General features: G+C 44.4%; 1 protein-coding gene across 2 annotated transcripts in view; it reads left to right on the plus strand.

Moving 5' to 3' along the window:
* Positions 1 to 5,039: 5,039 nt before the first annotated feature.
* The window catches only part of LOC112253571 (ABC transporter G family member 23-like), a 59,967-nt gene continuing 40,067 nt past the window's right edge, over positions 5,040 to 24,939 (plus strand). For both annotated transcript variants that reach the window (XM_042315634.1, XM_042315635.1), the window contains exon 1: positions 5,040 to 5,178. In XM_042315634.1, the coding sequence (XP_042171568.1) occupies positions 5,082 to 5,178 (97 nt within the window). In that variant the 5' untranslated portion in view covers positions 5,040 to 5,081. The remainder of the gene's footprint in view (positions 5,179 to 24,939) is intronic.

The following is a 24,939-nucleotide window of genomic DNA, read 5'->3' on the forward strand; positions in this document are numbered from 1 at the left end:
CCATTTTGGGATGATAATGATAGTGAACAAAATGTGGCGTTAAAGAAACAAACATTTTGATATATAAATCTAGCCTATAAGAGTACAGCTACTTTTGTTCTTGAAAATGTAACCTTTATTTAACTAGGCAAGGCAGTTGAAGAACAAATTCTTATTTACAATTACGGCCTACACCGGCTAAACCCGGACGACGCTGGGCCAATTGTGCGCCGCCCCATGGGACTCCCAATCACGGCCGGTTGTGATACAGCCTGGATTCAAACCAGGGTGTCTGTAGTGACGCCTCAAGCACTGAGATACAGTGCCTTAGGCCGCTGCGCCGCTTCGCCACTTGATTCTAAATACTAAGTTCATTGAGAAATATCCTACTTTGTTGGACACCGTTGAGCTATAAATAGCATGTTTCCGCTCAATAAATATGTAGAACATTATTTGCCTATGCAAATCAGGAGGGCATGTTTAAATTGTCAGAGGGCGTCCTTCTGTGGCAGTTCACGGTACTACAAATACAAATCCTCTACTCTAGGCCTGCTCTATTCTGGAGTTCCATCATCCAGAAACAAGGTCTCATTGGGGTTCTAGAACCTATTGGTTCTGTATAGAACGATTTCTTATAAGAGTGTAGCCAACATGTTGTAGACAGATTGGATGACAAGATGTTTTGTGGGTCTCAAGCCTTCTGTCTTCTCACCCTGTTAGTGACTTCCTCAGTCAGAGCAGCCTACATGATTGGATAATAGGGGCTGTGTGTTGGGCCTGTGTGTAGCCCTGCAGGAGGGTATAGAGGAGATGAAAAGGTTGGGACTGAATTGGCTACTGAAGAGCTGCTGGTGTCTACTTTTATGTATTTATTTCATTTCACCTTTAATTAATCAGGTAGGCTAGTTGAACAAGTTCTCATTTACAACTGTGACCTGGAGACCTGGACCTACTACCGTTATGCCCTTGAGCAAGGCACTTATTCTGTAACACAGGGTGACTCTCAAAAGACAGAAAGGCACATCTCTGACATTCTGTCCATTGCAGCACCTGTCTCTGAAGTTATGCTGGCTAGCCCAGGACATATCTCCTACCATCCTCCTTTCTTCAAGTCATGGGGGCTAGCCCAGGACATATCTCCTACCATCCTCCTTTCTTCAAGTCATGGGGGCTAGCCCAGGACATATCTCCTACCATCCTCCTTTCTTAAAGTCATGGGGGCTAGCCCAGGACATATCTCCTACCATCCTCCTTTCTTAAAGTCATGGAGGCTAGCCCAGGACATATCTGTTTGAATGTTAAATGACGAGACAGAGGCATTGATGCGAGTAACCAGTCTTGTTCAGTACATTACAATACATCCGGGTATCTCAAGCACACCGGTAAACACTGGAATTGCAGTAATTAACATTTACCACCAGATGGCATCACTGTGCAATCTTACACCCATAACAATATCTCCTACCATCCTCCTCTCTTCAAGTAATGGGGACTATCCCAGGACATATCTCCTACCATCCTCCTCTCTTCAAGTAATGGGGACTATCCCAGGACATATCTCCTACCATCCTCCTCTCTTCAAGTAATGGGGACTATCCCAGGACATATCTCCTACCATCCTCCTCTCTTCAAGTAATGGGGACTATCCCAGGACATATCTCCTACCATCCTCCTCTCTTCAAGTAATGGGGACTATCCCAGGACATATCTCCTACCATCCTCCTCTCTTCAAGTAATGGGGACTATCCCAGGACATATCTCCTACCATCCTCCTCTCTTCCCTGGTCTGTCTATTCTCTTCATCTCTCTCGTTCGCTTCTTTCCATCTTCTCAACCCCCCAAACACACACACGTCGACAGATCTCCCACCAAGTCAATACTGGGAACCGAACCAGCAACCTATCGGGGACCCGAACCAGCTCCCACCACGGCTAAGGACTGTATCCAGGCACTCCGCGTTGCGTCGTGCATAAGGACAGCCCTTAGCCGTGTTATATTGGCCATATACCACACCCCCTCGGTCCTTATTGCTTAAGAGCACAATCCCATACACCAGAGGTTTCCTCAGGAAGGTAGGAGAGGTACATTTGGAATAATTCTATGGAATAGTGTATATCCTAGGGTTGGAAAATTCCTCTAACTTTCCCAAAATTCCCAGGTTTTCCAGAAATTCCGGTTGGAAGATTCCTGAAATCAGGAGGGAATACACAGGAAATCTAGGAATCAATCCTCCAACCAGGGTGTCTTGAAAACCTGGGAACGTATCAGTGCAACACAAGCTCCAAAGAAAATGGCGTCCCTCGCCGTAACTGCAGCGGGGGGGCATTTTGTTTTAGTTAGAAATAATATAGGTTATATTGAAGACTGCTCTGTTTATTATGCTAAGATGGCATCCTGCTGCCACACATAGACCTAAACTACAGAAAATAATGCAGCCACACATAGACCTAAACTAGGGAAACTAATGCAAAAAGCCAAGATCGTACCGCCTGGTACGGAAACTGCTCCGCCCACAACCGCAAGGCTCTCCAGAGGGTAGTGAGGTCTGCACAACGCATCACCGGGGGCAAACTACCTGCCCTCCAGGACACCTACACCACCCGATGTCACAGGAAGGTCAAAAAGATCATCAAGGACAACAACCACCGAGCCACTGCCTGTTCACCCCGCTATCATCCAGAAGGCGAGGTCAGAACAGGTGCATCAAAGCTGGGACCGAGAAACTGAAAAACTGCTTCTATCTCAAGGCCATCAGACTGTTAAACAGCCATCACTAACATTGAATGGCTGTTGCCAACATACTAACTCAATCTCTAGCCACTTTAATATTTAATAATTGGATGTAATAAATGTATCACTAGCCACTTTAAACAATGCCACTTTATATAATGTTTACATACCCTACATTACTCATCTCATATGTATATACTGTACTCTATACCACCTACTACATCTTGCCTAAGCCGCACGGCCATCACTCATCCATATATTTATATGTACATTTTCTTGTTTATTCCTTTACACTTGTGTGTGTATAAGGTAGTTGTTGTGAAATTGTCACACCCTGACCTTAGATATCTCTGTTTTTCTATGTATGTTGGTTAGGTCAGGGTGTGACTAGGGTGGGTACTCTAGTTTTTGTATGTCTAGGGCCTTTGTATGTCATGGGTTTTTTGTATGTCTATGTTGGCCTGATATGGTTCCCAATCAGAGACAACTGTTTATCGTTGTCTCTGATTGGGGATCATATTTAGGTAGCCATTTTCCTAATTTGTGTTGTGGGATCTTGTCTATGTATAGTTGCTTTAGTGCACATCAGTAGCGTCACGTTTCGTTTGTTGTTTTGTTCAGTGAGTTTCGATTTATTAAAATTATGTGGAACTCTACTCACGCTGCGCCTTGGTCCGATCCTTAAGACAAACGTGACAGAAGATCCCACCACCAACGGACCAAGCAGCGTGTTCAAGAGGAGCAGAGATCCTGGGCCTGGGAGAAAAGTGAGTGGAGGACATCCTGGACCTGGGAGGAGGTAATGGCAAGGGACAAGACCCTGCCATGGAAGCAGGCGGAGGCAGCGAAAGAGGAACGGTGATGATACGAGGAGTCAGGGTAACGACGGAAGCACAAAAGGCAGCCCCAAAATATCATTTTGGGGGGGGGACACGGGGACATTGGCAGAGGTAGGGTTTAGACCTGAGCCAGCTTACCGTGGGGATCGTGTGACTGGTCAGGCCCCGTGTTCTGCAGTGATGCACACGGTGTCTCCAGTGCATATTCATAGCCCCAGCTCCCCGCATTTGCCGCACTAGAGTGGGCATCCAGCCAGGACGGGTTGTGCCTGCTCAGCGCTCCTGGTCTCCAGTACACCTCTTCGGACCAGGATATCCTGCGCCAGCTTTATGCGCTATATCCCCAGTGCGTCTTCACAGCCCAGTGCGTCCTGTGCCTCTTCCCTGCACTCGCCCTGAGACCCGTGTCACCAGCCCGGTACCACCAGTGCCGGCACCACGCATCAGACCTCCAGTGGGCCTCCACAATCCAGTGTGTCCTGTGCCTCCTCCCCGCACTCGCCCTGAGGTGCGTGTCTTCAGCCCGGTGCCACCTGTACCGGTCCCACGCATCAGGCCTCCAGTGCGCCTCCACAGTCCAGAGCTTCCGGTGACAGTTCCCAGTCCAGAGCTTCCGGCGATAGATTCCCGTCCGGAACCTCCAACGACGGTCCACAGTCCGGAACCTCCAACGACGGTCCACAGTGGGGATCATATTTAGGTAGCCATTTCCCTCATTTGTGTTGTGGGATCTTGTCTATGTATAGTTGCCTTAGTGCACATCAGTAGCGTTTCGTTTGGTTGTTTGTTTTGTTCAGTGAGTTTCGATTTATTAAAATTATGTGGAACTCTACTCACGCTGCGCCTTGGTCCGATCCTTACGACGAACGTGACAAATTGTTAGATTACTTGTTAGATATTACTGCATGGTCGGAACTAGAAGCACAAGCATTTCGCTACACTCGCATTAACAATCTGCTGACCCTGTGCTGACCCTGTGCTGACCCTCTGCTGACCCTCTGCTGACCCTGTGCTGACCCTCTGCTGACCCTCTGCTGACCCTCTGCTGACCCTGTGCTGACCCTGTGCTGACCCTCTGCTGACCCTCTGCTGACCCTCTGCTGACCCTGTGCATGTGACATAACATTTGATGTGTCTGTTGTTGTTTCTATTTTTGTAGGGGTTGCTACATTTTTTTGTTAGGGCAAATCAAATAAGACATTTTAAACTGGAAATTATAAAATTTAGAAGCCTTTTTGTACCTTGAATACACTACAAGTTTCCATTTCCTGCTGTGCAGGAAAATTCCCTGCAACAAAAGTGATCCATTTAAGATCTTACATCTGTAGCTACTTTTATGTCATTTAGGAGTACGTTAACAGGTGCGTTGATTCCGGAGCAAGAGGCCTGCATGCATTCAGTCTGAATAATGCCTCTTCTCCCTTCTCAAGAACCAACCTGTTCTACCACTTTGAAATAGGCTATAGACCAACTACACCCTGATGACAAGGAACTGTCAGCTGATCTTCACACAATGTTTACTTCTGTTGGTTCATGTTATCACACACTCATTGCTACAGTGCTATAGGCTATGTTGTTGCTCTCCATCTTCTAGACTTCAGCTCCTTCTTGTGTAAGGGAACCTTTTCAGGTGAGTCCCTGTTCTATTTTAGGACCAGTGTTTTCCCATTTGGCTAAATTACAGCTGGTGTTTTTGTATTTGCTTATCTGTGGTTCTTTCAAAGATTGGCTAACGGTATGGTACCGTATCGGAGCATATCTGAAATTATAACGATGAATCGATTTGTCGCTTATCAGACTCATCAAGTGTAGTCTGGCTCTTTCAACTGTTTTCCATTGTGGTCCAAAGGGCTGCACCTGAAATTGGTTTTATTTCCTCACTGTCAAAATGTACAAACCAAATATTCCTCTATCCATTGCTATTGGAGTTCTCTGCTCCCTGACTGTTTAGATGACTGTTAGCAAACTGGATTATAAATGTAGGTCTATTCTCATTTCTACACAGTTTAGATTTGTGTTAGAAATTTTAAATCCAATCAAATTGAATCGGTTACATGCGCCGAATACAACAGGTGTAGACTTTACAGTGAAATGCTTACTTACAGGCCCTAACCAACAATGCAGAGTTAAAAAATAAGAACATTTGCACATTTTCTTTGGAGCTTGTGTTTTTTTCATGTTTTTTAAAAATGGAACTATTATTGAACTTGGCAAGTCAGTTAAGAACAAATTCCTACTTACAATGAATAACAATAACAAGGCTATATACAGGGAGTACCAGTACCGAGCCAATGTGCAGAGGTACAAGGCAGGTAATATATATATATTCTTCTCAAACCACCAGCGGGCCGGATTGAATTGTCTCAAGGGCCGGATCTGGCCCGCTGGCCGCATGTTTCACACCCCTGAACTGGATGCTTTACTAAATATTGTAACATCTGTTTGTTATATGACTCAAATTATTATTATTATTGTCCTATTTGACTATTACTTGTTTTATGGAGCTTCTTTAACTGGAGATGGAGTCTTTTAATCTGTTAATCAGGTATTTCAGAGAGTGTTTGTTGTCTGCAATTTGATTAATAAAAACGTTGAACTTGAATTTATTCTTCACAAGAACAAGATAAGAACCCATGTCCGAAATTATTTTGCAGTGAATTAATGCTCTCTGTCTGTGTAGAAAGGCTATAGTCCTATAATGTCTCACTAAACTATATCCTATATTACAATGTTATTACAGTCCAACAATGGCTCCTTTCTGTACATATACTGCCATGTGTCATAGCTTGGGTACCAGTTGGTTTAGCTAGCATTCTATTCCTTGCACTCTGTTTCATTGCCAAACATTCTTTGGCACCTAACACAGTGTGAAAGGAGTGGAATGTTATCTATGTTAGCTCTGAAGAATGGTCACTAGCTGTCACAGCAACAAAGTCATAAAATTGAATTTTAAACCTTAACCACACTGTTGGCACTAATGACTAACCCTAACCTTAACCACACTGTTAGCCCTAATGTCTAACCCTAACCTTAACCACACTGTTAGCCCTAATGTCTAACCCTAACCTTAACCACACTGTTAGCCCTAATGCCTAACCCTAACCTTAACCACACTGTTAGCCCTAATGCCTAACCCTAACCACACTGTTAGCCCTAATGCCTAACCCTAACCTTAACCACACTGTTAGTCCTAATGTCTAACCCTAACCTTAACCACACTGTTAGCCCTAATGCCTAACCCTAACCTTAACCACACTGTTAGCCCTAATGTCTAACCCTAACCTTAACCGCACTGTTAGCCCTAATGCCTAACCCTAACCACACTGTTAGCCCTAATGTCTAACCCTAACCTTAACCACACTGTTAGCCCTAATATCTAACCCTAACCACACTGTTAGCCTTAATGCCTAACCCTAACCTTAACCACACTGTTAGCCCTAATGTCTAACCCTAACTGTAACCACACTGTTAGCCCTAATGCCTAACCCTAAACTTAACCACACTGTTAGCCCTAATATCTAACCCTAACCACACTGTTAGCCTTAATGCCTAACCCTAAGCTTAACCACACTGTTAGCCCTAATGCCTAACCCTAACCTTAACCACACTGTTAGCCCTAATGCCTAACCCTAACCTTAACCACACTGTTAGCCCTAATTCCTAACCCTAACCTTAACCACACTGTTAGCCCTAATGTCTAACCCTAACCGTAACCACACTGTTAGCCCTAATGCCTAACCTAACCACACTGTTAGCCCTAATGTCTAACCCTAACCTTAACCACACTGTTAGCCCTAATGCCTAACCTAACCACACTGTTAGCCCTAATTCCTAACCCTAAACTTAACCACACTGTTAGCCCTAATATCTAACCCTAACCACACTGTTAGCCTTAATGCCTAACCCCTTAACCACACTGTTAGCCCTAATGCCTAACCCTAACCTTAACCACACTGTTAGCCCTAATGCCTAACCTTAACCACACTGTTAGCCCTAATTCCTAACCCTAACCACACTGTTAGCCCTAATGTCTAACCCTAACCTTAACCACACTGTTAGCCTTAATACCCAACCTTAACCACACTGTTAGCCCTAATGTCTAACCCTAACCTTAACCACACTGTTAGCCCTAATGCCTAACCCTAACCACACTGTCAGCCCTAATGCCTAACCTAACCTTAACCACACTGTTAGCCCTAATGTCTAACCCTAACCTTAACCACACTGTTAGCCCTAATGTCTAACCCCCTAACCACACTGTTAGCCCTAATGCCTAACCTTAACCACACTGTTAGCCCTAATGTCTAACCCTAACCTTAACCACACTGTTAGCCCTAATTCCTAACCCTAAACTTAACCACACTGTTAGCCCTAATGTCTAACCCTAACCTTAACCACACTGTTAGCCCTAATGTCTAACCCTAACCTTAACCACACTGTTAGCCCTAATGTCTAACCCTAACCTTAACCACACTGTTAGCCCTAATGCCTAACCTTAACCACACTGTCAGCCCTAATTCCTAACCCTAACCTTAACCACACTGTTAGCCCTAATGTCTAACCCTAACCTTAACCACACTGTTAGCCCTAATGTCTAACCCTAACCTTAACCACACTGTTAGCCCTAATGCCTAACCTTAACCACACTGTTAGCAGTAATTCCTAACCCTAAACTTAACCACACTGTTAGCCCTAATATCTAACCCTAACCACACTGTTAGCCCTAATGCCTAACCCTAACCTTAACCACACTGTTAGCCCTAATGTCTAACCCTAACCTTAACCACACTGTTAGCCCTAATCCTAACCCTAACCTTAACCACACTGTTAGCCCTAATGTCTAACCCTAACCTTAACCACACTGTTAGCCCTAATGTCTAACCCTAACCTAACCACACTGTTAGCCCTAATGCCTAACCCTAACCACACTGTTAGCCCTAATGTCTAACCCTAACCTTATCCACACTGTTAGCCCTAATGCCTAACCCTAACCTTAACCACACTGTTAGCCTTAATGCCTAACCCTAACCTTAACCACACTGTTAGCCCTAATGTCTAACCCTAACCGTAACCACACTGTTAGCCCTAATGTCTAACCCTAACCTTAACCACACTGTTAGCCCTAATGTCTAACCCTAACCGTAACCACACTGTTAGCCCTAATGCCTAACCCTAACCACACTGTTAGCCCTAATGTCTAACCCTAACCACACTGTTAGCCCTAATGCCTAACCTTAACCACACTGTTAGCCCTAATGTCTAACCCTAACCTTAACCACACTGTTAGCCCTAATGTCTAACCCTAACCACACTGTTAGCCCTAATGCCTAACCCTAACCTTAACCACACTGTTAGCCCTAATGTCTAACCCTAACCTTAACCACACTGTTAGCCCTAATGCCTAACCCTAACCACACTGTCAGCCCTAATTCCTAACCTTAACCACACTGTTAGCCCTAATGTCTAACCCTAACCTTAACCACACTGTTAGCCCTAATGTCTAACCTTAACCACACTGTCAGCCCTAATGCCTAACCCTAACCTTAACCACACTGTTAGCCCTAATGCCTAACCCTAACCACACTGTTAGCCCTAATGTCTAACCCTAACCTTAACCACACTGTTAGCCCTAATGTCTAACCCTAACCTTAACCACACTGTTAGCCCTAATGCCTAACCTTAACCACACTGTTAGCCCTAATTCCTAACCCTAAACTTAACCACACTGTTAGCCCTAATATCTAACCCTAACCACACTGTTAGCCTTAATGCCTAACCCTAACCTTAACCACACTGTTAGCCCTAATGTTTAACCCTAACCTTAACCACACTGTTAGCCCTAATGCCTAACCTTAACCACACTGTCAGCCCTAATTCCTAACCCTAACCTTAACCACACTGTTAGCCCTAATGTCTAACCCTAACCTTAACCACACTGTTAGCCCTAATGTCTAACCCTAACCTTAACCACACTGTTAGCCCTAATGCCTAACCCTAACCACACTGTTAGCAGTAATTCCTAACCCTAAACTTAACCACACTGTTAGCCCTAATATCTAACCCTAACCCACTGTTAGCCCTAATGTCTAACCCTAACCGTAACCACACTGTTAGCCCTAATGCCTAACCTTAACCACACTGTCAGCCCTAATTCCTAACCCTAACCTTAACCACACTGTTAGCCCTAATGTCTAACCCTAACCTTAACCACACTGTTAGCCCTAATGTCTAACCCTAACCCTAACCACACTGTTAGCCCTAATGCCTAACCTAACCACACTGTTAGCCCTAATGTCTAACCCTAACCTTATCCACACTGTTAGCCCTAATGCCTAACCCTAACCTTAACCACACTGTTAGCCTTAATGCCTAACCCTAACCTTAACCACACTGTTAGCCCTAATGTCTAACCCTAACCGTAACCACACTGTTAGCCATAATGCCTAACCCTAACCACACTGTTAGCCCTAATGTCTAACCCTAACCACACTGTTAGCCCTAATGCCTAACCTTAACCACACTGTTAGCCCTAATGTCTAACCCTAACCTTAACCACACTGTTAGCCCTAATGTCTAACCCTAACCTTAACCACACTGTTAGCCCTAATGTCTAACCCTAACCTTAACCACACTGTTAGCCCTAATTCCTAACCCTAACCTTAACCACACTGTTAGCCCTAATGTCTAACCCTAACCACACTGTTAGCCCTAATGCCTAACCCTAACCTTAACCACACTGTTAGCCCTAATGTCTAACCCTAACCTTAACCACACTGTTAGCCCTAATGCCTAACCCTAACCACACTGTCAGCCCTAATTCCTAACCTTAACCACACTGTTAGCCCTAATGTCTAACCCTAACCTTAACCACACTGTTAGCCCTAATGTCTAACCTTAACCACACTGTCAGCCCTAATGCCTAATCCTAACCTTAACCACACTGTTAGCCCTAATGCCTAACCCTAACCACACTGTTAGCCCTAATGTCTAACCCTAACCTTAACCACACTGTTAGCCCTAATGTCTAACCCTAACCTTAACCACACTGTTAGCCCTAATGCCTAACCTTAACCACACTGTTAGCCCTAATTCCTAACCCTAAACTTAACCACACTGTTAGCCCTAATATCTAACCCTAACCACACTGTTAGCCTTAATGCCTAACCCTAACCTTAACCACACTGTTAGCCCTAATGTCTAACCCTAACCGTAACCACACTGTCAGCCCTAATTCCTAACCCTAACCTTAACCACACTGTTAGCCCTAATGTCTAACCCTAACCTTAACCACACTGTTAGCCCTAATGCCTAACCTTAACCACACTGTTAGCCCTAATGCCTAACCCTAACCACACTGTTAGCCCTAATGCCTAACCTTAACCACACTGTTAGCCCTAATTCCTAACCCTAACCTTAACCACACTGTTAGCCCTAATGTCTAACCCTAACCTTAACCACACTGTTAGTCTTAATACCTAACCTTAACCACACTGTTAGCCCTAATGTCTAACCCTAACCTTAACCACACTGTTAGCCCTAATGCCTAACCCTAACCACACTGTCAGCCCTAATTCCTAACCTTAACCACACTGTTAGCCCTAATGTCTAACCCTAACCTTAACCACACTGTTAGCCCTAATGTCTAACCCTAACCTTAACCACACTGTCAGCCCTAATGCCTAACCTAACCTTAACCACACTGTTAGCCCTAATGTCTAACCCTAACCTTAACCACACTGTTAGCCCTAATGCCTAACCCTAACCACACTGTTAGCCCTAATTCCTAACCCTAAACTTAACCACACTGTTAGCCCTAATGTCTAACCCTAACCTTAACCACACTGTTAGCCTTAATGCCTAACCCTAACCTTAACCACACTGTTAGCCCTAATGTCTAACCCTAACCTTAACCACACTGTTAGCCCTAATGCCTAACCTTAACCACACTGTCAGCCCTAATGCCTAACCTTAACCACACTGTTAGCCCTAATGCCTAACCCTAACCTTAACCACACTGTTAGCCCTAATGTCTAACCCTAACCTTAACCACACTGTTAGCCCTAATGTCTAACCCTAACCTTAACCACACTGTCAGCCCTAATGTCCAACCCTAACCTTAACCACACTGTCAGCCCTAATGCCTAACCCTAACCACACTGTTAGCCCTAATGCCTAACCCTAACCTTAACCACACTGTTAGCCCTAATGCCTAACCCTAACTTTAACCACACTGTTAGCCCTAATGCCTAACCCTAACCACACTGTTAGCCCTAATGCCTAACTTAACCACACTGTTAGCCCTAATGCCTAACCCTAACCTTAACCACACTGTTAGCCCTAATGCCTAACCCTAACCTTAACCACACTGTTAGCCCTAATGTCTAACCCTAACCTTAACCACACTGTTAGCCCTAATGCCTAACCTTAACCACACTGTCAGCCCTAATGCCTCACCCTAACCACACTGTTAGCCCTAATGTCTAACCCTAACCTTAACCACACTGTTAGCCCTAATGCCTAACCTTAACCACACTGTTAGCCCTAATTCCTAACCCTAACCACACTGTTAGCCCTAATGTCTAACCCTAACCTTAACCACACTGTTAGCCTTAATGCCTAACCTTAACCACACTGTTAGCCCTAATGTCTAACCCTAACCTTAACCACACTATTAGTCCTAATGCCTAACCCTAACCACACTGTCAGCCCTAATTCCTAACCTTAACTACACTGTTAGCCCTAATGTCTAACCCTAACCTTAACCACACTGTTAGCCCTAATGCCTAACCCTAACCACACTGTTAGCCCTAATGTCTAACCCTAACCTTAACCACACTGTTAGCCCTAATGTCTAACCCTAACCTTAACCACACTGTTAGCCCTAATGCCTAACCCTAACCACACTGTTAGCCCTAATGTCTAACCCTAACCTTAACCACACTGTTAGCCCTAATGTCTAACCCTAACCTTAACCACACTGTTAGCCCTAATGCCTAACCTTAACCACACTGTTAGCCCTAATTCCTAACCCTAAACTTAACCACACTGTTAGCCCTAATATCTAACCCTAACCACACTGTTAGCCTTAATGCCTAACCCTAACCTTAACCACACTGTTAGCCCTAATGTTTAACCCTAACCTTAACCACACTGTTAGCCCTAATGCCTAACCTTAACCACACTGTCAGCCCTAATTCCTAACCCTAACCTTAACCACACTGTTAGCCCTAATGTCTAACCCTAACCTTAACCACACTGTTAGCCCTAATGTCTAACCCTAACCTTAACCACACTGTTAGCCCTAATGCCTAACCTTAACCACACTGTTAGCAGTAATTCCTAACCCTAAACTTAACCACACTGTTAGCCCTAATATCTAACCCTAACCACACTGTTAGCCCTAATGTCTAACCCTAACCGTAACCACACTGTTAGCCCTAATGCCTAACCTTAACCACACTGTCAGCCCTAATTCCTAACCCTAACCTTAACCACACTGTTAGCCCTAATGTCTAACCCTAACCTTAACCACACTGTTAGCCCTAATGTCTAACCCTAACCTTAACCACACTGTTAGCCCTAATGTCTAACCCTAACCTTAACCACACTGTTAGCCCTAATGCCTAACCTTAACCACACTGTTAGCAGTAATTCCTAACCCTAAACTTAACCACACTGTTAGCCCTAATATCTAACCCTAACCACACTGTTAGCCCTAATGTCTAACCCTAACCTTAACCACACTGTTAGCCCTAATGTCTAACCCTAACCTTAACCACACTGTTAGCCCTAATGTCTAACCCTAACCTTAACCACACTGTTAGCCCTAATGCCTAACCTTAACCACACTGTTAGCAGTAATTCCTAACCCTAACCTTAACCACACTGTTAGCCCTAATGCCTAACCTTAACCACACTGTTAGCAGTAATTCCTAACCCTAAACTTAACCACACTGTTAGCCCTAATATCTAACCCTAACCACACTGTTAGCCCTAATGTCTAACCCTAACCGTAACCACACTGTTAGCCCTAATGCCTAACCTTAACCACACTGTCAGCCCTAATTCCTAACCCTAACCTTAACCACACTGTTAGCCCTAATGTCTAACCCTAACCTTAACCACACTGTTAGCCCTAATGTCTAACCCTAACCCTAACCACACTGTTAGCCCTAATGCCTAACCCTAACCACACTGTTAGCCCTAATGTCTAACCCTAACCTTATCCACACTGTTAGCCCTAATGCCTAACCCTAACCTTAACCACACTGTTAGCCTTAATGCCTAACCCTAACCTTAACCACACTGTTAGCCCTAATGTCTAACCCTAACCGTAACCACACTGTTAGCCCTAATGCCTAACCCTAACCACACTGTTAGCCCTAATGTCTAACCCTAACCACACTGTTAGCCCTAATGCCTAACCTTAACCACACTGTTAGCCCTAATGTCTAACCCTAACCTTAACCACACTGTTAGCCCTAATGTCTAACCCTAACCCTAACCACACTGTTAGCCCTAATGCCTAACCCTAACCACACTGTTAGCCCTAATGTCTAACCCTAACCTTATCCACACTGTTAGCCCTAATGCCTAACCCTAACCTTAACCACACTGTTAGCCCTAATGTCTAACCCTAACCTTAACCACACTGTTAGCCCTAATGCCTAACCCTAACCTTAACCACACTGTTAGCCCTAATGTCTAACCCTAACCTTAACCGCACTGTTAGCCCTAATGCCTAACCCTAACCACACTGTTAGCCCTAATGTCTAACCCTAACCTTAACCACACTGTTAGCCCTAATGTCTAACCCTAACCTTAACCACACTGTTAGCCCTAATGCCTAACCCTAACCTTAACCACACTGTTAGCCCTAATGTCTAACCCTAACCTTAACCGCACTGTTAGCCCTAATGCCTAACCCTAACCACACTGTTAGCCCTAATGTCTAACCCTAACCTTAACCACACTGTTAGCCCTAATGTCTAACCCTAACCTTAACCACACTGTTAGCCCTAATGCCTAACCCTAACCTTAACCACACTGTTAGCCCTAATGTCTAACCCTAACCTTAACCGCACTGTTAGCCCTAATGCCTAACCCTAACCACACTGTTAGCCCTAATGTCTAACCCTAACCTTAACCACACTGTTAGCCCTAATATCTAACCCTAACCACACTGTTAGCCTTAATGCCTAACCCTAACCTTAACCACACTGTTAGCCCTAATGTCTAACCCTAACTGTAACCACACTGTTAGCCCTAATGCCTAACCCTAAACTTAACCACACTGTTAGCCCTAATATCTAACCCTAACCACACTGTTAGCCTTAATGCCTAACCCTAAGCTTAACCACACTGTTAGCCCTAATGCCTAACCCTAACCTTAACCACACTGTTAGCCCTAATGCCTAACCCTAACCTTAACCACACTGTTAGCCCTAATTCCTAACCCTAACCTTAACCACACTGTTAGCCCTAATGTCTAACCCTAACCGTAACCACACTGTTAGCCCTAATGCCTAACCTTAACCACACTGTTAGCCCTAATGTCTAACCCTAACCTTAACCACACTGTTAGCCCTAATGTCTAACCCTAACCTTAACCACACTGTTAGCCCTAATGTCTAACCCTAACCTTAACCACACTGTTAGCCCTAATGTCTAACCCTAACCTTAACCACACTGTTAGCCCTAATGCCTAACCTTAACCACACTGTTAGCAGTAATTCCTAACCCTAAACTTAACCACACTGTTAGCCCTAATATCTAACCCTAACCACACTGTTAGCCCTAATGTCTAACCCTAACCTTAACCACACTGTTAGCCCTAATGTCTAACCCTAACCTTAACCACACTGTTAGCCCTAATGTCTAACCCTAACCTTAACCACACTGTTAGCCCTAATGCCTAACCTTAACCACACTGTTAGCAGTAATTCCTAACCCTAACCTTAACCACACTGTTAGCCCTAATGCCTAACCTTAACCACACTGTTAGCAGTAATTCCTAACCCTAAACTTAACCACACTGTTAGCCCTAATATCTAACCCTAACCACACTGTTAGCCCTAATGTCTAACCCTAACCGTAACCACACTGTTAGCCCTAATGCCTAACCTTAACCACACTGTCAGCCCTAATTCCTAACCCTAACCTTAACCACACTGTTAGCCCTAATGTCTAACCCTAACCTTAACCACACTGTTAGCCCTAATGTCTAACCCTAACCCTAACCACACTGTTAGCCCTAATGCCTAACCCTAACCACACTGTTAGCCCTAATGTCTAACCCTAACCTTATCCACACTGTTAGCCCTAATGCCTAACCCTAACCTTAACCACACTGTTAGCCTTAATGCCTAACCCTAACCTTAACCACACTGTTAGCCCTAATGTCTAACCCTAACCGTAACCACACTGTTAGCCCTAATGCCTAACCCTAACCACACTGTTAGCCCTAATGTCTAACCCTAAACTTAACCACACTGTTAGCCCTAATATCTAACCCTAACCACACTGTTAGCCTTAATGCCTAACCCTAACCTTAACCACACTGTTAGCCCTAATGCCTAACCCTAACCTTAACCACACTGTTAGCCCTAATGCCTAACCTTAACCACACTGTTAGCCCTAATTCCTAACCCTAACCACACTGTTAGCCCTAATGTCTAACCCTAACCTTAACCACACTGTTAGCCTTAATACCCAACCTTAACCACACTGTTAGCCCTAATGTCTAACCCTAACCTTAACCACACTGTTAGCCCTAATGCCTAACCCTAACCACACTGTCAGCCCTAATGCCTAACCTAACCTTAACCACACTGTTAGCCCTAATGTCTAACCCTAACCTTAACCACACTGTTAGCCCTAATGTCTAACCCTAACCCTAACCACACTGTTAGCCCTAATGCCTAACCCTAACCACACTGTTAGCCCTAATGTCTAACCCTAACCTTAACCACACTGTTAGCCCTAATTCCTAACCCTAAACTTAACCACACTGTTAGCCCTAATGTCTAACCCTAACCACACTGTTAGCCCTAATGTCTAACCCTAACCTTAACCACACTGTTAGCCCTAATGTTTAACCCTAACCTTAACCACACTGTTAGCCCTAATGCCTAACCTTAACCACACTGTCAGCCCTAATTCCTAACCCTAACCTTAACCACACTGTTAGCCCTAATGTCTAACCCTAACCTTAACCACACTGTTAGCCCTAATGTCTAACCCTAACCTTAACCACACTGTTAGCCCTAATGCCTAACCTTAACCACACTGTTAGCAGTAATTCCTAACCCTAAACTTAACCACACTGTTAGCCCTAATATCTAACCCTAACCACACTGTTAGCCTTAATGCCTAACCCTAACCTTAACCACACTGTTAGCCCTAATGTCTAACCCTAACCTTAACCACACTGTTAGCCCTAATTCCTAACCCTAACCTTAACCACACTGTTAGCCCTAATGTCTAACCCTAACCTTAACCACACTGTTAGCCCTAATGTCTAACCCTAACCCTAACCACACTGTTAGCCCTAATGCCTAACCCTAACCACACTGTTAGCCCTAATGTCTAACCCTAACCTTATCCACACTGTTAGCCCTAATGCCTAACCCTAACCTTAACCACACTGTTAGCCTTAATGCCTAACCCTAACCTTAACCACACTGTTAGCCCTAATGTCTAACCCTAACCGTAACCACACTGTTAGCCCTAATGTCTAACCCTAACCTTAACCACACTGTTAGCCCTAATGTCTAACCCTAACCGTAACCACACTGTTAGCCCTAATGCCTAACCCTAACCACACTGTTAGCCCTAATGTCTAACCTAACCACACTGTTAGCCCTAATGCCTAACCTTAACCACACTGTTAGCCCTAATGTCTAACCCTAACCTTAACCACACTGTTAGCCCTAATGTCTAACCCTAACCTTAACCACACTGTTAGCCCTAATTCCTAACCCTAACCTTAACCACACTGTTAGCCCTAATGTCTAACCCTAACCACACTGTTAGCCCTAATGCCTAACCCTAACCTTAACCACACTGTTAGCCCTAATGTCTAACCCTAACCTTAACCACACTGTTAGCCCTAATGCCTAACCCTAACCACACTGTCAGCCCTAATTCCTAACCTTAACCACACTGTTAGCCCTAATGTCTAACCCTAACCTTAACCACACTGTTAGCCCTAATGTCTAACCTTAACCACACTGTCAGCCCTAATGCCTAACCCTAACCTTAACCACACTGTTAGCCCTAATGCCTAACCCTAACCACACTGTTAGCCCTAATGTCTAACCCTAACCTTAACCACACTGTTAGCCCTAATGTCTAACCCTAACCTTAACCACACTGTTAGCCCTAATGCCTAACCTTAACCACACTGTTAGCCCTAATTCCTAACCCTAAACTTAACCACACTGTTAGCCCTAATATCTAACCCTAACCACACTGTTAGCCTTAATGCCTAACCCTAACCTTAACCACACTGTTAGCCCTAATGTTTAACCCTAACCTTAACCACACTGTTAGCCCTAATGCCTAACCTTAACCACACTGTCAGCCCTAATTCCTAACCCTAACCTTAACCACACTGTTAGCCCTAATGTCTAACCCTAACCTTAACCACACTGTTAGCCCTAATGTCTAACCCTAACCTTAACCACACTGTTAGCCCTAATGCCTAACCTTAACCACACTGTTAGCAGTAATTCCTAACCCTAAACTTAACCACACTGTTAGCCCTAATATCTAACCCTAACCACACTGTTAGCCCTAATGTCTAACCCTAACCGTAACCACACTGTTAGCCCTAATGCCTAACCTTAACCACACTGTCAGCCCTAATTCCTAACCCTAACCTTAACCACACTGTTAGCCCTAATGTCTAACCCTAACCTTAACCACACTGTTAGCCCTAATGTCTAACCCTAACCCTAACCACACTGTTAGCCCTAATGCCTAACCCTAACCACACTGTTAGCCCTAATGTCTAACCCTAACCTTATCCACACTGTTAGCCCTAATGCCTAACCCTAACCTTAACCACACTGTTAGCCTTAATGCCTAACCCTAACCTTAACCACACTGTTAGCCCTAATGTCTAACCCTAACCGTAACCACACTGTTAGCCATAATGCCTAACCCTAACCACACTGTTAGCCCTAATGTCTAACCCTAACCACACTGTTAGCCCTAATGCCTAACCTTAACCACACTGTTAGCCCTAATGTCTAACCCTAACCTTAACCACACTGTTAGCCCTAATGTCTAACCCTAACCTTAACCACACTGTTAGCCCTAATGTCTAACCCTAACCTTAACCACACTGTTAGCCCTAATTCCTAACCCTAACCTTAACCACACTGTTAGCCCTAATGTCTAACCCTAACCACACTGTTAGCCCTAATGCCTAACCCTAACCTTAACCACACTGTTAGCCCTAATGTCTAACCCTAACCTTAACCACACTGTTAGCCCTAATGCCTAACCCTAACCACACTGTCAGCCCTAATTCCTAACCTTAACCACACTGTTAGCCCTAATGTCTAACCCTAACCTTAACCACACTGTTAGCCCTAATGTCTAACCTTAACCACACTGTCAGCCCTAATGCCTAATCCTAACCTTAACCACACTGTTAGCCCTAATGCCTAACCCTAACCACACTGTTAGCCCTAATGTCTAACCCTAACCTTAACCACACTGTTAGCCCTAATGTCTAACCCTAACCTTAACCACACTGTTAGCCCTAATGCCTAACCTTAACCACACTGTTAGCCCTAATTCCTAACCCTAAACTTAACCACACTGTTAGCCCTAATATCTAACCCTAACCACACTGTTAGCCTTAATGCCTAACCCTAACCTTAACCACACTGTTAGCCCTAATGTTTAACCCTAACCTTAACCACACTGTTAGCCCTAATGCCTAACCTTAACCACACTGTCAGCCCTAATTCCTAACCCTAACCTTAACCACACTGTTAGCCCTAATGTCTAACCCTAACCTTAACCACACTGTTAGCCCTAATGTCTAACCCTAACCTTAACCACACTGTTAGCCCTAATGCCTAACCTTAACCACACTGTTAGCAGTAATTCCTAACCCTAAACTTAACCACACTGTTAGCCCTAATATCTAACCCTAACCACACTGTTAGCCCTAATGTCTAACCCTAACCGTAACCACACTGTTAGCCCTAATGCCTAACCTTAACCACACTGTCAGCCCTAATTCCTAACCCTAACCTTAACCACACTGTTAGCCCTAATGTCTAACCCTAACCTTAACCACACTGTTAGCCCTAATGTCTAACCCTAACCCTAACCACATTGTTAGCCCTAATGCCTAACCCTAACCACACTGTTAGCCCTAATGTCTAACCCTAACCTTATCCACACTGTTAGCCCTAATGCCTAACCCTAACCTTAACCACACTGTTAGCCTTAATGCCTAACCCTAACCTTAACCACACTGTTAGCCCTAATGTCTAACCCTAACCGTAACCACACTGTTAGCCATAATGCCTAACCCTAACCACACTGTTAGCCCTAATGTCTAACCCTAACCACACTGTTAGCCCTAATGCCTAACCTTAACCACACTGTTAGCCCTAATGTCTAACCCTAACCTTAACCACACTGTTAGCCCTAATGTCTAACCCTAACCTTAACCACACTGTTAGCCCTAATGTCTAACCCTAACCTTAACCACACTGTTAGCCCTAATTCCTAACCCTAACCTTAACCACACTGTTAGCCCTAATGTCTAACCCTAACCACACTGTTAGCCCTAATGCCTAACCCTAACCTTAACCACACTGTTAGCCCTAATGTCTAACCCTAACCTTAACCACACTGTTAGCCCTAATGTCTAACCTTAACCACACTGTCAGCCCTAATGCCTAATCCTAACCTTAACCACACTGTTAGCCCTAATGCCTAACCCTAACCACACTGTTAGCCCTAATGTCTAACCCTAACCTTAACCACACTGTTAGCCCTAATGTCTAACCCTAACCTTAACCACACTGTTAGCCCTAATGCCTAACCTTAACCACACTGTTAGCCCTAATTCCTAACCCTAAACTTAACCACACTGTTAGCCCTAATATCTAACCCTAACCACACTGTTAGCCTTAATGCCTAACCCTAACCTTAACCACACTGTTAGCCCTAATGTCTAACCCTAACCGTAACCACACTGTCAGCCCTAATTCCTAACCCTAACCTTAACCACACTGTTAGCCCTAATGTCTAACCCTAACCTTAACCACACTGTTAGCCCTAATGCCTAACCTTAACCACACTGTTAGCCCTAATGCCTAACCTAACCACACTGTTAGCCCTAATGCCTAACCTTAACCACACTGTTAGCCCTAATTCCTAACCCTAACCTTAACCACACTGTTAGCCCTAATGTCTAACCCTAACCTTAACCACACTGTTAGTCTTAATACCTAACCTTAACCACACTGTTAGCCCTAATGTCTAACCCTAACCTTAACCACACTGTTAGCCCTAATGCCTAACCCTAACCACACTGTCAGCCCTAATTCCTAACCTTAACCACACTGTTAGCCCTAATGTCTAACCCTAACCTTAACCACACTGTTAGCCCTAATGTCTAACCCTAACCTTAACCACACTGTCAGCCCTAATGCCTAACCTAACCTTAACCACACTGTTAGCCCTAATGTCTAACCCTAACCTTAACCACACTGTTAGCCCTAATGCCTAACCCTAACCACACTGTTAGCCCTAATTCCTAACCTAAACTTAACCACACTGTTAGCCCTAATGTCTAACCCTAACCTTAACCACACTGTTAGCCTTAATGCCTAACCTAACCTTAACCACACTGTTAGCCCTAATGTCTAACCCTAACCGTAACCACACTGTTAGCCCTAATGTCTAACCCTAACCTTAACCACACTGTTAGCCCTAATGTCTAACCCTATCCTTAACCACACTGTTAGCCCTAATGCCTAACCTTAACCACACTGTTAGCCCTAATGCCTAACTTTAACCACACTGTCAGCCCTAATTCCTAACCCTAACCTTAACCACACTGTTAGCCCTAATGTCTAACCCTAACCTTAACCACACTGTTAGCCCTAATGTCTAACCCTAACCTTAACCACACTGTCAGCCCTAATGTCCAACCCTAACCTTAACCACACTGTTAGCCCTAATGCCTAACCCTATCCTTAACCACACTGTTAGCCCTAATGCCTAACCTTAACCACACTGTTAGCCCTAATGCCTAACCCTAACTTTAACCACACTGTTAGCCCTAATGCCTAACCTAACCACACTGTTAGCCCTAATGCCTAACTTAACCACACTGTTAGCCCTAATGCCTAACCCTAACCTTAACCACACTGTTAGCCCTAATGCCTAACCCTAACCTTAACCACACTGTTAGCCCTAATGTCTAACCCTAACCTTAACCACTGTTAGCCCTAATGCCTAACCTTAACCACACTGTCAGCCCTAATGCCTCACCCTAACCACACTGTTAGCCCTAATGTCTAACCCTAACCTTAACCACACTGTTAGCCCTAATGCCTAACCTTAACCACACTGTTAGCCCTAATTCTAACCTAACCACACTGTTAGCCCTAATGTCTAACCCTAACCTTAACCACACTGTTAGCCTTAATGCCTAACCTTAACCACACTGTTAGCCCTAATGTCTAACCCTAACCTTAACCACACTATTAGTCCTAATGCCTAACCCTAACCACACTGTCAGCCCTAATTCCTAACCTTAACTACACTGTTAGCCCTAATGTCTAACCCTAACCTTAACCACACTGTTAGCCCTAATGCCTAACCTAACCACACTGTTAGCCCTAATGTCTAACCCTAACCTTAACCACACTGTTAGCCCTAATGTCTAACCCTAACCTTAACCACACTGTTAGCCCTAATGCCTAACCCTAACCACACTGTTAGCCCTAATGTCTAACCCTAACCTTAACCACACTGTTAGCCCTAATGTCTAACCCTAACCTTAACCACACTGTTAGCCCTAATGCCTAACCTTAACCACACTGTTAGCCCTAATTCCTAACCTAAACTTAACCACACTGTTAGCCCTAATATCTAACCCTAACCACACTGTTAGCCTTAATGCCTAACCCTAACCTTAACCACACTGTTAGCCCTAATGTTTAACCCTAACCTTAACCACACTGTTAGCCCTAATGCCTAACCTTAACCACACTGTCAGCCCTAATTCCTAACCCTAACCTTAACCACACTGTTAGCCCTAATGTCTAACCCTAACCTTAACCACACTGTTAGCCCTAATGTCTAACCCTAACCTTAACCACACTGTTAGCCCTAATGCCTAACCTTAACCACACTGTTAGCAGTAATTCCTAACCCTAAACTTAACCACACTGTTAGCCCTAATATCTAACCCTAACCACACTGTTAGCCCTAATGTCTAACCCTAACCGTAACCACACTGTTAGCCCTAATGCCTAACCTTAACCACACTGTCAGCCCTAATTCCTAACCCTAACCTTAACCACACTGTTAGCCCTAATGTCTAACCCTAACCTTAACCACACTGTTAGCCCTAATGTCTAACCCTAACCCTAACCACACTGTTAGCCCTAATGCCTAACCCTAACCACACTGTTAGCCCTAATGTCTAACCCTAACCTTATCCACACTGTTAGCCCTAATGCCTAACCCTAACCTTAACCACACTGTTAGCCTTAATGCCTAACCCTAACCTTAACCACACTGTTAGCCCTAATGTCTAACCCTAACCGTAACCACACTGTTAGCCCTAATGCCTAACCTAACCACACTGTTAGCCCTAATGTCTAACCCTAACCACACTGTTAGCCCTAATGCCTAACCTTAACCACACTGTTAGCCCTAATGTCTAACCCTAACCTTAACCACACTGTTAGCCCTAATGTCTAACCCTAACCTTAACCACACTGTTAGCCCTAATGTCTAACCCTAACCTTAACCACACTGTTAGCCCTAATTCCTAACCCTAACCTTAACCACACTGTTAGCCCTAATGTCTAACCCTAACCACACTGTTAGCCCTAATGTCTAACCCTAACCTTAACCACACTGTTAGCCCTAATGTCTAACCCTAACCTTAACCACACTGTTAGCCCTAATGCCTAACCCTAACCACACTGTCAGCCCTAATTCCTAACCTTAACCACACTGTTAGCCCTAATGTCTAACCCTAACCTTAACCACACTGTTAGCCCTAATGTCTAACCTTAACCACACTGTCAGCCCTAATGCCTAATCCTAACCTTAACCACACTGTTAGCCCTAATGCCTAACCCTAACCACACTGTTAGCCCTAATGTCTAACCCTAACCTTAACCACACTGTTAGCCCTAATGTCTAACCCTAACCTTAACCACACTGTTAGCCCTAATGCCTAACCTTAACCACACTGTTAGCCCTAATTCCTAACCCTAACCTTAACCACACTGTTAGCCCTAAGCCTAACTACACTGTTAGCCTTAATGCCTAACCCTAACCTTAACCACACTGTTAGCCCTAATGTCTAACCCTAACCTTAACCACACTGTCAGCCCTAATTCCTAACCCTAACCTTAACCACACTGTTAGCCCTAATGCCTAACCCTAACCTTAACCACACTGTTAGCCCTAATGCCTAACCTTAACCACACTGTTAGCCCTAATGCCTAACCTTAACCACACTGTTAGCCCTAATGCCTAACCTTAACCACACTGTTAGCCCTAATTCCTAACCCTAACCTTAACCACACTGTTAGCCCTAATTCCTAACCCTAACCTTAACCACACTGTTAGCCTTAATGCCTAACCTTAACCACACTGTTAGCCCTAATGTCTAACCCTAACCTTAACCACACTGTTAGCCCTAATGCCTAACCCTAACCACACTGTCAGCCCTAATTCCTAACCTTAACCACACTGTTAGCCCTAATGTCTAACCCTAACCTTAACCACACTGTTAGCCCTAATGTCTAACCCTAACCTTAACCACACTGTTAGCCCTAATGCCTAACCTAACCTTAACCACACTGTTAGCCCTAATGTCTAACCCTAACCTTAACCACACTGTTAGCCCTAATGCCTAACCCTAACCACACTGTTAGCCCTAATTCCTAACCCTAAACTTAACCACACTGTTAGCCCTAATGTCTAACCCTAACCTTAACCACACTGTTAGCCCTAATGCCTAACCCTAACCTTAACCACACTGTTAGCCCTAATGTCTAACCCTAACCGTAACCACACTGTTAGCCCTAATGTCTAACCCTAACCTTAACCACACTGTTAGCCCTAATGTTTAACCCTAACCTTAACCACACTGTTAGCCCTAATG

This window comes from Oncorhynchus tshawytscha, unplaced genomic scaffold (genome assembly GCF_018296145.1).
Source record: "Oncorhynchus tshawytscha isolate Ot180627B unplaced genomic scaffold, Otsh_v2.0 Un_contig_4883_pilon_pilon, whole genome shotgun sequence".
NCBI classification, from domain to species: domain Eukaryota; kingdom Metazoa; phylum Chordata; class Actinopteri; order Salmoniformes; family Salmonidae; genus Oncorhynchus; species Oncorhynchus tshawytscha.